Consider the following 14,437-nt stretch of genomic DNA (forward strand, 5'->3'; position numbering starts at 1 on the left):
TGAGGCTTAGTGGTTGGTGCAGTCTTGGTGGTAGTACTTTATTGAGGGTTAATGCAGTCTTGGTGGTAGTAATTTATCGAGGCTTGGTGGTTGGTGCAGTCTTGGTGGTAGTACTTTATTGAGGCTTGGTGGTTGGTGCAGTCTTGGTGGTAGTACTTTATCGAGGCTTGGTGGTTGGTGCAGTCTTGGTGGTAGTACTTTTATTGAGGCTTGGTGGTTGGTGCAGTCTTTGTGGTAATACTTTTATTGAGGCTTGGTGCTTGGTGCAGTCTTGGTGGTAGTACTTTTATTGAGGCTTGGTGCTTGGTGCAGTCTTGGTGGTAGTACTTTATTGAGGCTTGGTGGTTGGTGCAGTCTTGGTGGTAGTACTTTATTGAGGTTTGGTAGTACTTTTATTGAGGGTTGGTGCAGTCTTGGTGATAGTACTGTATTGAGGCTTGGTGGTTGGTGCAGTCTTGGTGATAGTACTGTATTGAGGCTTGGTGGTTGGTGCAGTCTTGGTGGTAGTATTGTATTGAGACTTGGTAGTAGTACTGTATTGAGGCTTGGTGGTTGGTGCAGTCTTGGTGGTAGTACTGTATTGAGGCTTGGTGGTTGGTGGTAGTACTGTATTGAGGCTTGGTGGTTGGTGCAGTCTTGGTGGTAGTACTTTATTGAGGCTTGGTGGTTGGTGCAGTCTTGGTGGTAGTACTTTATTGAGGCTTGGTGGTTGGTGCAGTCTTGGTGGTAGTACTTTATTGAGGCTTGGTGCTTGGTGCAGTCTTGGTGGTAGTACTTTATTGAGGTTTGGTGGTAGTACTTTTATTGAGGCTTGGTGGTTGGTGCAGTCTTGGTGATAGTACTGTATTCGGGTATGGTGGTTCGTGCAGTCTTGGTGATAGTACTGTATTGAGGCTTAGTGGTTGGTGCAGTCTTGGTGGTAGTACTTTATTGAGGGTTAATGCAGTCTTGGTGGTAGTAATTTATCGAGGCTTGGTGGTTGGTGCAGTCTTGGTGGTAGTACTTTATTGAGGCTTGGTGGTTGGTGCAGTCTTGGTGGTAGTACTTTATCGAGGCTTGGTGGTTGGTGCAGTCTTGGTGGTAGTACTTTATTGAGGCTTGGTGGTTGGTGCAGTCTTGGTGGTAGTACTTTTATTGAGGCTTGGTGGTTGGTGCAGTCTTTGTGGTAGTACTTTTATTGAGGCTTGGTGCTTGGTGCAGTCTTGGTGGTAGTACTTTATTGAGGCTTGGTGGTTGGTGCAGTCTTGGTGGTAGTACTTTATTGAGGTTTGGTAGTACTTTTATTGAGGGTTGGTGCAGTCTTGGTGATAGTACTGTATTGAGGCTTGGTGGTTGGTGCAGTCTTGGTGATAGTACTGTATTGAGGCTTGGTGGTTGGTGCAGTCTTGGTGGTAGTATTGTATTGAGACTTGGTAGTAGTACTGTATTGAGGCTTGGTGGTTGGTGCAGTCTTGGTGGTAGTACTGTATTGAGGCTTGGTGGTTGGTAGTACTGTATTGAGGCTTGGTGGTTGGTGCAGTCTTGGTGGTAGTACTTTATTGAGGCTTGGTGGTTGGTGCAGTCTTGGTGGTAGTACTTTTATTGAGGCTTGGTGGTTGGTGCAGTCTTGGTGGTAGTACTTTATTGAGGCTTGGTGCAGTTTTGGTGGTAGTACTTTATTGAGGCTTGGTGCAGTCTTGGTGGTAGTACTTTATTGAGGCTTGGTGGTTGGTGCAGTCTTGGGGGTAGTACTTTATTGAGGTTTGGTGGTAGTACTTTTATTGAGGCTTGGTGGTTGGTGCAGTCTTGGTGATGGTACTGTATTGAGGCTTGGTGGTTGGTGCAGTCTTGGTGATAGTACTGTATTGAGGCTTAGTGGTTGGTGCAGTCTTGGTGGTAGTACTTTATTGAGGGTTAATGCAGTCTTGGTGGTAGTAATTTATCGAGGCTTGGTGGTTGGTGCAGTCTTGGTGGTAGTACTGTATTGAGGCTTGGTGGTAGTACTGTATTGAGGCTTGGTGGTTGGTGCAGTCTTGGTGGTAGTACTTTATTGAGGCTTGGTGGTTGGTGCAGTCTTGGTGGTAGTACTTTATTGAGGCTTGGTGGTTGGTGCAGTCTTGGTGGTAGTACTTTATTGAGGCTTGGTGGTTGGTGCAGTCTTGGTGGTAGTACTTTTATTGAGGCTTGGTGGTTGGTGCAGTCTTGGTGGTAGTACTTTATTGAGGCTTGGTGCAGTTTTGGTGGTAGTACTTTATTGAGGCTTGGTGCAGTCTTGGTGGTAGTACTTTATTGACGCTTGGTGGTTGGTGCAGTCTTGGGGGTAGTACTTTATTGAGGTTTGGTGGTAGTACTTTTATTGAGGCTTGGTGGTTGGTGCAGTCTTGGTGATGGTACTGTATTGAGGCTTGGTGGTTGGTGCAGTCTTGGTGATAGTACTGTATTGAGGCTTGGTGCTTGGTGCAGTCTTGGTGGTAGTACTTTATTGAGGCTTGGTGGTTGGTGCAGTCTTGGTGGTAGTACTTTTATTGAGGCTTGGTGGTTGGTGCAGTCTTGGTGGTAGTACTTTATTGAGGCTTGGTGCAGTTTTGGTGGTAGTACTTTATTGAGGCTTGGTGGTTGGTGCAGTCTTGGGGGTAGTACTTTATTAAGGTTTGGTGGTAGTACTTTTATTGAGGCTTGGTGGTTGGTGCAGTCTTGGTGGTAGTACTGTATTGAGGCTTGGTGGTTGCTGCAGTCTTGGTGATAGTACTGTATTGAGGCTTTGTGGTTGGTTCAGTCTTGGTGGTAGTACTGTATTGAGGCTTGGTGGTAGTACTGTATTGAGGCTTGGTGGTTGGTGCAGTCTTGGTGATAGTACTGTATTGAGGCTTTGTGGTTAGTGCACTCTTGGTGGTAGTACTGTATTGAGATTTGGTGGTTGGTGCAGTCTTGGTGGTAGTACTGTATTGAGGCTTGGTGGTTGGTGCAGTCTTGGTGGTTGGCAGGAGCTTAGTCGTTAAGTTTGGAGCTTTTTCTGGGGGATCTCTGTGACTGGCTCTGTATTTTGGGAGTCGGACTTCACTGGTTTTGGACTTGTTGTTTTGTGGATTTTGGTGCTGTAAAATTGTGACTGTTTTTCAGAGTGGAAGCAATTCCGGGATCCATGTTGTCGTCTTTAGTATGAAAAGTTCCTATAATGGATCCCAATATGTGGCCCTAAATGTATTTCCCCCACATCTCGTGTCTCCATACAGTGAGAAATTCCAGAGCAGCGCTCCGGTTCTGGAGCTCCAGGGCAGCATCGCAAGCTTGTCCTTCCAGGTGGACTCTAGGAAGGTTTCTCTGGACCTCTTAAAGGCTCCAATCTCTGAGGCGCGAGCACTGGTGCAGGAGGTGTTATTTGATTTGTCGGATCGTGTGACGAGTTTAGAGGCGCTTCTTAAAGGTATAGATAGATAAGTCTACTCAAGTCACATCCGGAGCGGCATTCATAATTCCACTAGTTTCTGGTTTGCTGTCCAGCTGAGGTATGTCAGTGTGTGCCCCCTGCTGGTCAAGAGACTTATTTGATGGTGTGTGTTCTGGAAGGTGCAGTGTGTACATCAGAATTATGAATGCTGCTCTGGAGGAAAAGCTGTGATGTCATTATTTGTAAACTCCATTTGTTTGGGGTTTTTTTCTTCTTTTTTCAGAACGAGAGGACAGCGCTGCTACATCTGTCAGCCCAGCTAAGCAATCGCAGAAAAAACATCCGCTCCTTATTCCTGGTGGGTGAAAATGTGGAAAAATATATATATATTAAGGAAACGGCAAAGGTTTTTGCTTTACAATGTTATGTGTTCACAGATATGAATGCACGAAAGAAAGGTTATGGGGGATCGTCAGCACAGGTGAAGAAGAGGCGTCCTGGGGAGTCGCTCATAAATCCCGGCTGTAAGAGGTACCTCCATGCTTTACACTGCAGGCTGAACTCAGGGAAAGTAGATTTTGGGCTTCACCTTATGTCAAATATAACACCTATCATCATATTTCTTCTGTAGAAAAAAGGCAGCCCAGGGGGTCGACTTCGAGGAATCTTGAGAACTTCCCTTAGGAAGATGACGCCATCTTAGCCTTGTGGCAGCCATTTTGTGAACACCTGCCTATCTATGCAAGGAATCTATATGGGAAGGAAATGTGGCATGGCGATATATGATCACTATTGACTCGCAGTCACTATGGCGGGAAAAGTCACAAGTCAAATGCAAGAATTTCAATATGGCTGGCCATGGACTTGTGAAACATTAAGGCTGTGGTAACGCCTCATTTTTTCCATGATATCTGACCAAAAGTTGGCGATTTTGTACGAACACTTACAAACTGTTATGACATTGAGAGGGTCTCATAATAGTCATGACAAAATAGTGGTAAGGAGACCCTTCACCATGTGGGCAAATGTAAAGCAATTAATATAGTTGTTGCGTGAAATTATTTTTCCACAGAAGTAAAATGACAGAAGTGACCGGCTTTTATTAATAGTTATATGTTGCTTTAGCGTACAAAATGGCCGCCATCCCTCTTGTGAGGAAACTCTACTAGTGCAGTGACAAAATGGAGGCTATGTCCAAAGCGGCCAATCACATATCTTCTTTCATTTTGAAACTTGTCTTCTAAAAATGTCAGCAGTTTTCTGATTGGTTGCTATGGGCAGCTGTGGAAACCATATTTACTGAGGCCTAGTTTGGACTGGTGTAGTTTCAATCACAATCAACAGCACCACCTAGAGGCGAGTCAGTGATACTACAACATTGGAAAAAATGGATTTTACTTTTTTTTTGGGATAATTTAGTCATTTTACGACTTTTTTTGTTAAACATTTATTTACAATGATACATTCAGCAAGCAAAAAGTTAAATAAATTCCATTAATGTCAATGAACAATTGTTTTTTGACTATTTTAGTGATATTGTTCGGTTGCAGGCTGACAATTCTGACCATCTTCCCATATTCGCGACATCTCTAAATCACCCTCAAATCTTCCATTTTTGTTTATTAGGCCGCCACTGAATGACTTAAACCTCCCGAATGTGACGAGGTTTAGTGACGTCGGCCATTTTGTGTTTCTGGTCAGCAGATAGTGCCATTCGCATGATATTTTAGCTCCTTGTCATTTCCTTATACATACAAGGCCACCATTACCGTACAAAGCCACAAATTTAAGATGACCCCCCCCCCCCCATCGACATGCGAGTTGGCAGCCATTTTTAAACCTTGGGAGTTCATGACAGAACGAGAGCTAAAATGGCCGCCAGGAATATTGTACAGATACACAACTTAGAATATTTTTTTTTTTTAATAAAATACATATTTTGAGGACTTTACCGGTGTATTTATTGGCTTTGTGTGTTTCCTGTGTAGATAGGGCGGTTTACCATACTACCGCCATATCGGTTTTACTAAACCTTGTATTCCCCATGACATATGTCAAGCATCTTTGTCTAAACGCTGCGTTGGGCTGATCCTCTGTTATTCCTCATGTAATTTCTTGGACATTTCCAGGAGGAGTAATAGAGGAACGACAATGTAGACTACCATGGGAACCATTAATGAGCTCAGTTAACGTCCATGTCCTGTAGGTTTTCACTCATAAAAATGGCTCCCAGGCGGTTCTGGACGTCCATTTTTACTTGGCGCCAATTGAGAACTGACGCAATGTTGTGTATGTCCCCAAAGTGATGTCCGTCCAGGTTTATGGCATTTTCTTGACCACGTCCCGGTAGAAGAGGATAATCTCATCGGGGTTGGGACAGGTGTACTTGAAAGCCTTCAGTTCCTCTGCATTTTGGAGATAGCGGAAAATGCCCCGAAGTTCTCTGGGGATCTCGAAATTGCGGTAATGTTTGCACACAATCTGTGAGAAAAGAAAATATTCAGTAATGTAGAAACAAATTTTTTTTTTTCCCATTTGTGCTTGCTCTAGGGTTACCAAAGCAAAACCATGCCAATCATATGTAAGACTAAAGATCACATGACAGGAAGTCCAGTCATATACAACCATGGCAACCTCAGAGCAAGCACAAATTTTACATAATCTCAGCAGAAGATAAAAATATGGACGGTGATATCCCTTACATTGATGATGTGGAGCTTAGGCAGCATGTTGCAGTCCGGTAGGGTCAGGTTGTCCCCGTCCAGGAACTTCCTCTTTGAGACGGTCATTTTAGGCTCACAGCTCAGCTCGGAGGCTACGGGGTTCTTTAAGAACAGGTCTAGCTTCAATAGCGCCCGCAACAAATTCTTCTGTAGAACTGGAAAAAAAAATGGTGGATGACATCTTATAATCCAATGACAGCAGTGGAGATCTGATGCCGCGGATCGAAGAGAAAGGAAGATGGATGTGACCATTCTGCAGTACTGTACACCGCCACATCAATGAGGGTGGCGCTATACAACATGTGCTCTGAGGGTGAAACAATCCCTTGAATGATCCCATCCTTAATTTTTCTTGACTTATTGTGGCACTTACTGTCTTCCTGGGCTGGGACCTGGTTCTTGATGTACGCGGAGAATTTTTGGAAAACGTCATTGCCTGCAGTGTTCGACTCCTTGTTTTTGGGCGCCATGCATGGGAAACTAGGAGGAGACAGGTCATTAGCGCCATCTACAGGCTTCTAGTGACTACATATGGCCTAGTGTATGCCCACATCTGCCCGCACCCACTGGCCAGCGCTCGACCTACAACGGTCCATTCTCGTCAGGTCAGAGCCCATCTTACCGGGGAGGTCTCAGGTTCTCCTCCAGGAACTCTTCTATCTTGTTAACGTCGGTTTTTACTTCTTTGTTGTAAATAACGAATGGAAGTTGTGACCCCGGAGCCAAATCCTTCAGCACATCTGGACCCCTGAGAACACGAGAGTAGAGGTCACTGTACGGTGGAAAATACGCTATAGACGGTATTATAGCAGTTATAACCCTTGTGCATAGGTGGGCGGCAGCACAAAACTTATATTCTTGTACATAGGGGCAGTATTATAGTAGTTATATTGTCGTATATAGGGGCAGTATTATAGTAGGTATTCTTGTACATAGGAGCAGTATTCTAGTAGTTATATGCTCGTATATAGGTAGCAGTATTATAGTAGTTATATTCTTGTACATAGGAGCAGTATTATAGTAGATATATTCTTGTACATAGGGGGCAGTATTATAGTAGTTATATTCTTGTACATAGGGGCAGTATTATAGTAGTTATATTCTTGTACATAGGAGCAGTATTATAGTAATTATATTCTTGTACATAGGGGGCAGTATTATAGTAGTTATATTCTTGTACATAGGGGCAGTATTATAGTAATTATATTCTTGTACATAGGGGGCAGTATTATAGTAGTTATAGTCTTGTATACAGGAGCAGTATTATAGTAGTTATATTCTTGTATATAGGACCAGTATTATGGTAGTTATATTCTTGTATATAGGGGGCAGTATTATAGTAATTATATTCTTGTACATAGGGGGCAGTATTATAGTAGTTATAGTCTTGTATACAGGAGCAGTATTATAGTAGTTATATTCTTGTATATAGGACCAGTATTATGGTAGTTATATTCTTGTATATAGGAGGCAGTATTATAGTAGTTATATTCTTGTACATAGGGGCAGTATTATAGTAGTTATATTCTCGTATATAGGGGCAGTATTATAGTAGATATAATCTTGTACATAGGGGCAGTATTATAGTAGTTATAGCCTTGTATATAGGGGGCAGTATTATGTAGAAACGTCTGGCTGTGGTCACCTCTTCATGTCCACGGTGTTCAGTGTGAATGTGCACCCTTTATACATCAGGATCATGGCCAGACGTTGTGAGAAGGGATTTGCTCCGATACTTTCACCATCTTCACTTGACTAGAAGAAGACATAACATAGAGATCATTAATGATCGGAGGGATCTCGTCTGATCGCACACAGTTGTAAACCGTAAATATATTACAGTTGTATATCTATATATTTCGGCTCTTATAGAGGTCAGTGATATGGAGCCGACCTCCGTTGTAACGTCCCTTTTTGGATACTCCTGTCCCCCGAACAGAGGATATATATTGTATATTCTCTGTATTTATCGCCTCTCGGATTCCTGACATTTTTTCTTGTTGACGCTTGAAGATAAATTGAAATTCCACAAATAATTTCATGACGAAGAAATATCCCGGGGGGGGGGGGGGAGGAGGTGAAGACATTGTGTAACCATGAATACCTTCCTTCCGCCCTCTCCAGGTCCCACCCATGGGTGCTGGTCCTACTATTAAGGCTAAAGGGGGTCAGCAGAAGGATTTACTGGGTAAACTGGACGGACTGGTCTCCGCAGGTCTGGTTACTGCAAGCGCGGCCTCAAAAGCGTAAAACGCAATAAACTATGGTTTGGAAGTGAAAGATGCTGATTTTCAGGTTCCCCAGACACCGGGGACACAAGTGATCCATACCCAAAGATCAGGAGGACATGCCAGCGTGGATTTACTAAGTAACTCAGCTTAAGAACATTTGCATTCTCAAATCGAGCAAACTGGAAAAAGCAGAAAGACATCAAACAAATTGTGATGCAGATCTGTCCCACGGATCAGATAAAATAAAATGAAAAACTGTTTACTGAATACAGAGATACATGATAAGATCCTGTCTGCAGCCACCACTAGGGGGAGCTCCCTGTATACAGAGATACATGATAAGATTCTGTCTGCAGCCACCACTAGGGGGAGCTCCCTGTATACAGAGATACATGATAAGATCCTGTCTGCAGCCACCACTAGAGGGAGCTCCCTGTATACAGAGATACATAAGATCCTGTCTGCAGCCACCACTAGGGGGAGCTCCCTGTATAGAGATACATAAGATCCTGTCTGCAGCCACCACTAGAGGGAGCTCCCTGTATACAGAGATACATGATAAGATCCTGTCTGCAGCCACCACTAGGGGGAGCTCCCTGTATACAGAGATACATGATAAGATCCTGTCTACAGTCACCACTAGGGGGAGCTCCCTGTATACAGAGATACAGGATAAGATCCTGTCTGCAGTCACCACTAGGGGGAGCTCCCTGTATACAGAGATACAGGATAAGATCCTGTCTGCAGTCACCACTAGGGGGAGCTCCCTGTATACAGAGATACAGGATAAGATCCTGTCTGCAGTCACCACTAGGGGGAGCTCCCTGTATACAGAGATACATGATAAGATCCTGTCTGCAGCCACCACTAGGGGGAGCTCCCTGTATACAGAGATACATAAGATCCTGTCTGCAGCCACCACTAGGGGGAGCTCCCTGTATACAGAGATACAGGATAAGATCCTGTCTGCAGTCACCACTAGGGGGAGCTCCCTGTATACAGAGATACATGATAAGATCCTGTCTGCAGCCACCACTAGGGGGAGCTCCCTGTATACAGAGATACATAAGATCCTGTCTGCAGCCACCACTAGGGGGAGCTCCCTGTATACAGAGATACATGATAAGATCCTGTCTGCAGCCACCACTAGGGGGAGCGCCCTGTATACAGAGATACATGATAAGATCCTGTCTGCAGCCACCACTAGGGGGAGCTCCCTGTATACAGAGATACATGATAAGATCCTGTCTGCAGCCACCACTAGGGGGAGCTCCCTGTATTCAGAGATACATGATAAGATCCTGTCTGCAGCCACCACTAGGGGGAGCTCCCTGTATACAGAGACACATGATAAGATCCTGTCTGCAGCCACCACTAGGGGGAGCTCCCTGTATACAGAGACACATGATAAGATCCTGTCTGCAGTCACCACTAGGGGGAGCTCCCTGTATACAGAGATACATGATAAGATCCTGCCTGCAGCCACCACTAGGAGGAGCTCCCTGTATACAGAGATACATGATAAGATCCTGCCTGCAGCCACCACTAGGAGGAGCTCCCTGTATTCAGAGATACATGATAAGATCCTGCCTGCAGCCACCACTAGGAGGAGCTCCCTGTATTCAGAGATACATGATAAGATCCTGCCTGCAGCCACCACTAGGGGGAGCTCCCTGTATTCAGAGATACATGGTAGGCTGCAGTATATCGCTTTCACTGGTGGATTTTTTGGGTAATGGTGTAGGATTTGTAGGGCTCTATACATTGAGGACAATGGGTTGCTAATTCACAGCAATTTTCCCAGGTGACTCATTTAATTAATGGCGTCAGTTTTAATTAGTGCCGCCACACCCTGCACTGGCACCAGTGGCTGCGGGACCTGCCCTGGACTCATTGCGCCATGTACATTGTTACATAATAGACATTCCGGTGTCTTCATTTTATTTATTTGGAAACCGGTCCCAAATTTAACACCCAAATTACATTACTCCCAGGAGTTATCAATCACTGCTGTCTAAAAGCTCGTCCCTATGACAACTCTTACAGTCTTCTATTCCAAAACTTCATCTCCATCATAGAGACGAGAATCCATGTAAATAAAATAGATCAATTGGTGCGTTCACATTGATTCCTGTAAATCCAGCAGATCCACCACTGTCCATCTTATACTATAGACAGTTCTGCACCTATGACAACTCTGCCTGCACACGATGTTCAGAACATGCTGTTCTATGGTTGATCATTGTCACAATCCCTACATAAGTGCTGGGAGGCAAAATATGGCGGAAGGCTGATAATTAGAAATTACAGTTATATTCTTGTACATAGGAGCAGTATTATAGTAGTTATATTCTTGGACATAGGAGCAGTATTATAGTAGTTATATTCTTGGACATAGGAGCAGTATTATAGTAGTTATATTCTTGGACATAGGAGCAGTATTATAGTAGTTATATTCTTGGACATAGGAGCAGTATTATAGTAGTTATATTCTTGTACATAGGGGGCAGTATTATAGTAGTTATATTCTTGTACATAGGGGCAGTATTATAGTATTTATATTCTTGTACATAGGGGGCAGTATTATAGTAGTTATATTCCTGTATATAGGGGCAGTATTATAGTAGTTATATGCTTGTATATAGGAGCAGTATTATAGTAGTTATATGCTTGTACATAGGAGCAGTATTATAGTAGTTATATTCTTGTACATAGGGGCAGTATTATAGTATTTATATTCTTGTATATAGGAGCAGTATTATAGTAGTTATATGCTTGTACATAGGGGGCAGTATTATAGTAGTTATATGCTTGTACATAGGGGGCATTATAGTAGTTATATTCTTGTACATAGGGGCAGTATTATAGTAGTTATATTCTTGTATATAGGAGCAGTATTATAGTAGTTATATTCTTGTATATAGGGGCAGTATTATAGTAGTTATATGCTTGTATATAGGAGCAGTATTATAGTAGTTATATTCTTGTACATAGGGGGCAGTATTATAGTAGTTATATTCCTGTATATAGGGGGCAGTATTATAGTAGTTATATTCTTGTACATAGGGGCAGTATTATAGTAGTTATATTCTTGTATATAGGAGCAGTATTATAGTAGTTATATGCTTGTACATAGGAGCAGTATTATAGTAGTTATATTCTTGTACATAGGGGGCAGTATTATAGTAGTTATATTCCTGTATATAGGGGCAGTATTATAGTAGTTATATGCTTGTACATAGGGGGCAGTATTATAGTAGTTATATTCTTGTACATAGGGGCAGTATTATAGTAGTTATATTCTTGTACATAGGGGGCAGTATTATAGTAGTTATATTCCTGTACATAGGGGCAGTATTATAGTAGTTATATTCTTGTACATAGGGGCAGTATTATAGTAGTTATATTCTTGTATATAGGGGCAGTATTATAGTAGTTATATTCTTGTATATAGGGGCAGTATTATAGTAGTTATATTCTTGTACATAGGAGCAGTATTATAGTAGTTATATTCTTGTATATAGGGGGCAGTATTATAGTAGTTATATTCTTGTACATAGGGGCAGTATTATAGTAGTTATATTCTTGTATATAGGAGCAGTATTATAGTAGTTATATGCTTGTACATAGGGGGCAGTATTATAGTAGTTATATTCTTGTACATAGGGGGCAGTATTATAGTAGTTATATTCCTGTATATAGGGGGCAGTATTATAGTAGTTCTATTCTTGTACATAGGGGCAGTATTATAGTAATTATATTCTTGTATATAGGTGGCAGTATTATAGTAGTTATATTCTTGTATATAGGAGCAGTATTATAGTAGTTATATTCTTGTGCATAGGAGCAGTATTATATTAGATATATTCTTATACATATTAGCAGTATTATAGCAGTTGTATTCTTGTATATAGACGCTGTATTATAGTAGTTATATTCTTGTACATAGGGGGCAGTATTATAGCAGTTATATTCTTGTACATAGGGGGCAGTATTAGAGCAGTTATATTTTGGCAATAGGGAGCAGTATTATGAAATATTCACAATATTTTTCACTGTTAATAACCTGCAAAGTTCGGTGTAACTTTTTAAAAAGTTTACAAAAATTTGAATTATTTTACAATGTTAAATAACAGGAAGAATAAACTGAAATCAAATAATATTGACTTTAATCTAATTAATATTTTTTTCTTTTTAGCAGCTTGATATATTCTGGGTTTATGTGTAAAGATTACATAATAATAAATAATAAAATAAGAATAATTAAAAAAATAATACTAAGGGAAATTTCACATTTAAACTTGGTTCTGAAACATTAGATAAAGATAATTAATCAACATAAAGGAAAACCTGACTATAGTCCGGGGGTCACACGAGTGTCCGAAAAATGGGACCAATATTGATGGCAGCAGAGGTGGACGAGCGAAATCCATCCTATATTCCATATGTCACATGACTGCGCAATTATTTTTTTCTTCTTGCCTTATATGTGATTTTTCCACACTTCTTACAGGACCATTTATAGTATATAAATGTATCCGTAAATAACGGACGCCATATGGATGATTGTTGTATTTTTTCTCGCTCCCATAGACTTGCATTGGTGAGTCTCATCCGATTATGCGTCCATTCACACACAGTGCGATTTTTATTCATGCTTTTTTTTCCGAGTCTATGGAATAATATAATATTTATTGCCCTCTCCCCCCCCCTCAAAATAAAAGGGGGAGGGATAGCGTCTGGAAAAAGGAAAAATGTTGCAATTCATTTGTTCTTTTGTTTGTAAATATTGTCTTGTTACATTGTTATGGCTCTCGGTTGTTTGTATTTGGACAGAGATAATAAAAACTACAAAAAAACCTGCGCACCTATGAAGTATATGCTATATACGGCCGAGTTATGACCTATAGGAGCAGAATGCAGCGGTTACAGATGTCCCCTGGTAATAAGATCGACTGCAGATTACAATAAAGCCTCTGGATTTACAGTGATACAATGTTGTGCCCTGCACCATGACCTCAGGAGCGACGCTCTGCGCGGTGACCCCCAGGCGCGACGCTCGGCGCGGTGACCCCCAGGAGCGACGCTCGGCGCGGTGACCCCCAGGAGCGACGCTCGGCGCGGTGACCCCCAGGAGCGACGCTCGGCACAGTAACCCCAGGAGCGACGTTCGGCGCGGTGACCCCAGGAGCGACGCTCTGCACCGTGACCCCAGGAGCGACGTTCTGCGCGGTGACCCCCAGGAGGGACGCTCGGCACAGTAACCCCAGGAGCGACGTTCGGCACGGTGACCCCCAGGAGCGACGCTCTGCGCGGTGACCCCCAATAGCGACGCTCTGTGCGGTGACCCCCAGGAGCGACGCTCAGCACAGTAACCCCAGGAGCGACGTTCGGCACGGTGACACCCAGGAGCGACGCTCTGCGCGGTGACCCCCAGGAGTGACGCTTGCGCGGTGACCCCCAGGAGCGACGCTCGGCACAGTGACCCCCAGGAGCGACGTTCTGCGCGGTGACCCCAGGACCGACGCTCGGCACGGTCACCCCCAGGAGCGAAGCTCTGCACGATGACCCCCAGGAGCGACGCTCTGCACCGTGACCTCAAGAGCGACGCTCCGCAGCCCAGGAATGACCGATAATAAAATTATTGCTTTATTTACCTTGACGAACAGCTCGATTTTGGGCTCGTCCCCCATGTTGGAGCGCGGAGTGCTGGCGTCGGGCGCAGTCCTCCAGGTTCTGATCTTCCTCAGACTATGCAGGTGTGATCTTCGCCTCCGGTTTTCTGTGCGATTGAAGCGACACTCCCTTTCTTATAAATCTACACAAACCGCATTCCTCCATGTCACACGTCAGTCACAGATGCTTTTCCTGACAATTCATGTTTTAATACACATATGACCGTCCTAAATTATTCATTCCAATCATATTATCTTCCCCTGACCACCCAAATACCGGTCATCCCGGCACATTCCTGCCCCGAAACCGGCTTGTGTCACGGCCAAGTGGTGGATCCAAGACACGAGAACTGTGTGTACATTGTGTGTCAGCGGCGGGGAACAATCCAGGTCATGACAGGAGGCGAAAAGAAGACAGCAGAAAGAAGCATCGATCCTTCA

At 43.2% G+C, this 14,437-nt stretch overlaps 2 protein-coding genes across 2 annotated transcripts in view; one reads left to right on the forward strand and one right to left on the reverse strand.

The window, feature by feature from the left end:
* PAXX (PAXX non-homologous end joining factor) overlaps nt 1-5,313 on the forward strand; it is an 8,212-nt gene extending 2,899 nt beyond the window's left edge. The window contains exons 4-7 of the mRNA XM_075324422.1: nt 3,213-3,403; nt 3,651-3,725; nt 3,805-3,898; nt 3,999-5,313. Coding sequence (XP_075180537.1) covers nt 3,213-3,403; nt 3,651-3,725; nt 3,805-3,898; nt 3,999-4,038 — 400 coding nt within the window. The 3' untranslated portion in view covers nt 4,039-5,313. The remainder of the gene's footprint in view (nt 1-3,212; nt 3,404-3,650; nt 3,726-3,804; nt 3,899-3,998) is intronic.
* Nucleotides 4,746-14,258, reverse strand: CLIC3 (chloride intracellular channel 3). Its single transcript, XM_075324421.1, has 6 exons — nt 13,979-14,258; nt 7,736-7,845; nt 6,713-6,838; nt 6,464-6,570; nt 6,070-6,245; nt 4,746-5,848 (listed from the first exon to the last, which is right to left on the reverse strand). The coding sequence occupies exons 1-6, from the start codon at nt 14,012-14,014 to the stop codon at nt 5,687-5,689; spliced, it is 717 nt and encodes a 238-aa protein (XP_075180536.1). The 5' UTR covers nt 14,015-14,258; the 3' UTR covers nt 4,746-5,686.
* Between the last annotated feature and the right edge of the window lie 179 nt (nt 14,259-14,437).

The sequence above is a fragment of the Anomaloglossus baeobatrachus genome, chromosome 9 (genome assembly GCF_048569485.1).
Source record: "Anomaloglossus baeobatrachus isolate aAnoBae1 chromosome 9, aAnoBae1.hap1, whole genome shotgun sequence".
In the NCBI taxonomy this organism is placed as follows: Eukaryota; Metazoa; Chordata; class Amphibia; order Anura; family Aromobatidae; genus Anomaloglossus; species Anomaloglossus baeobatrachus.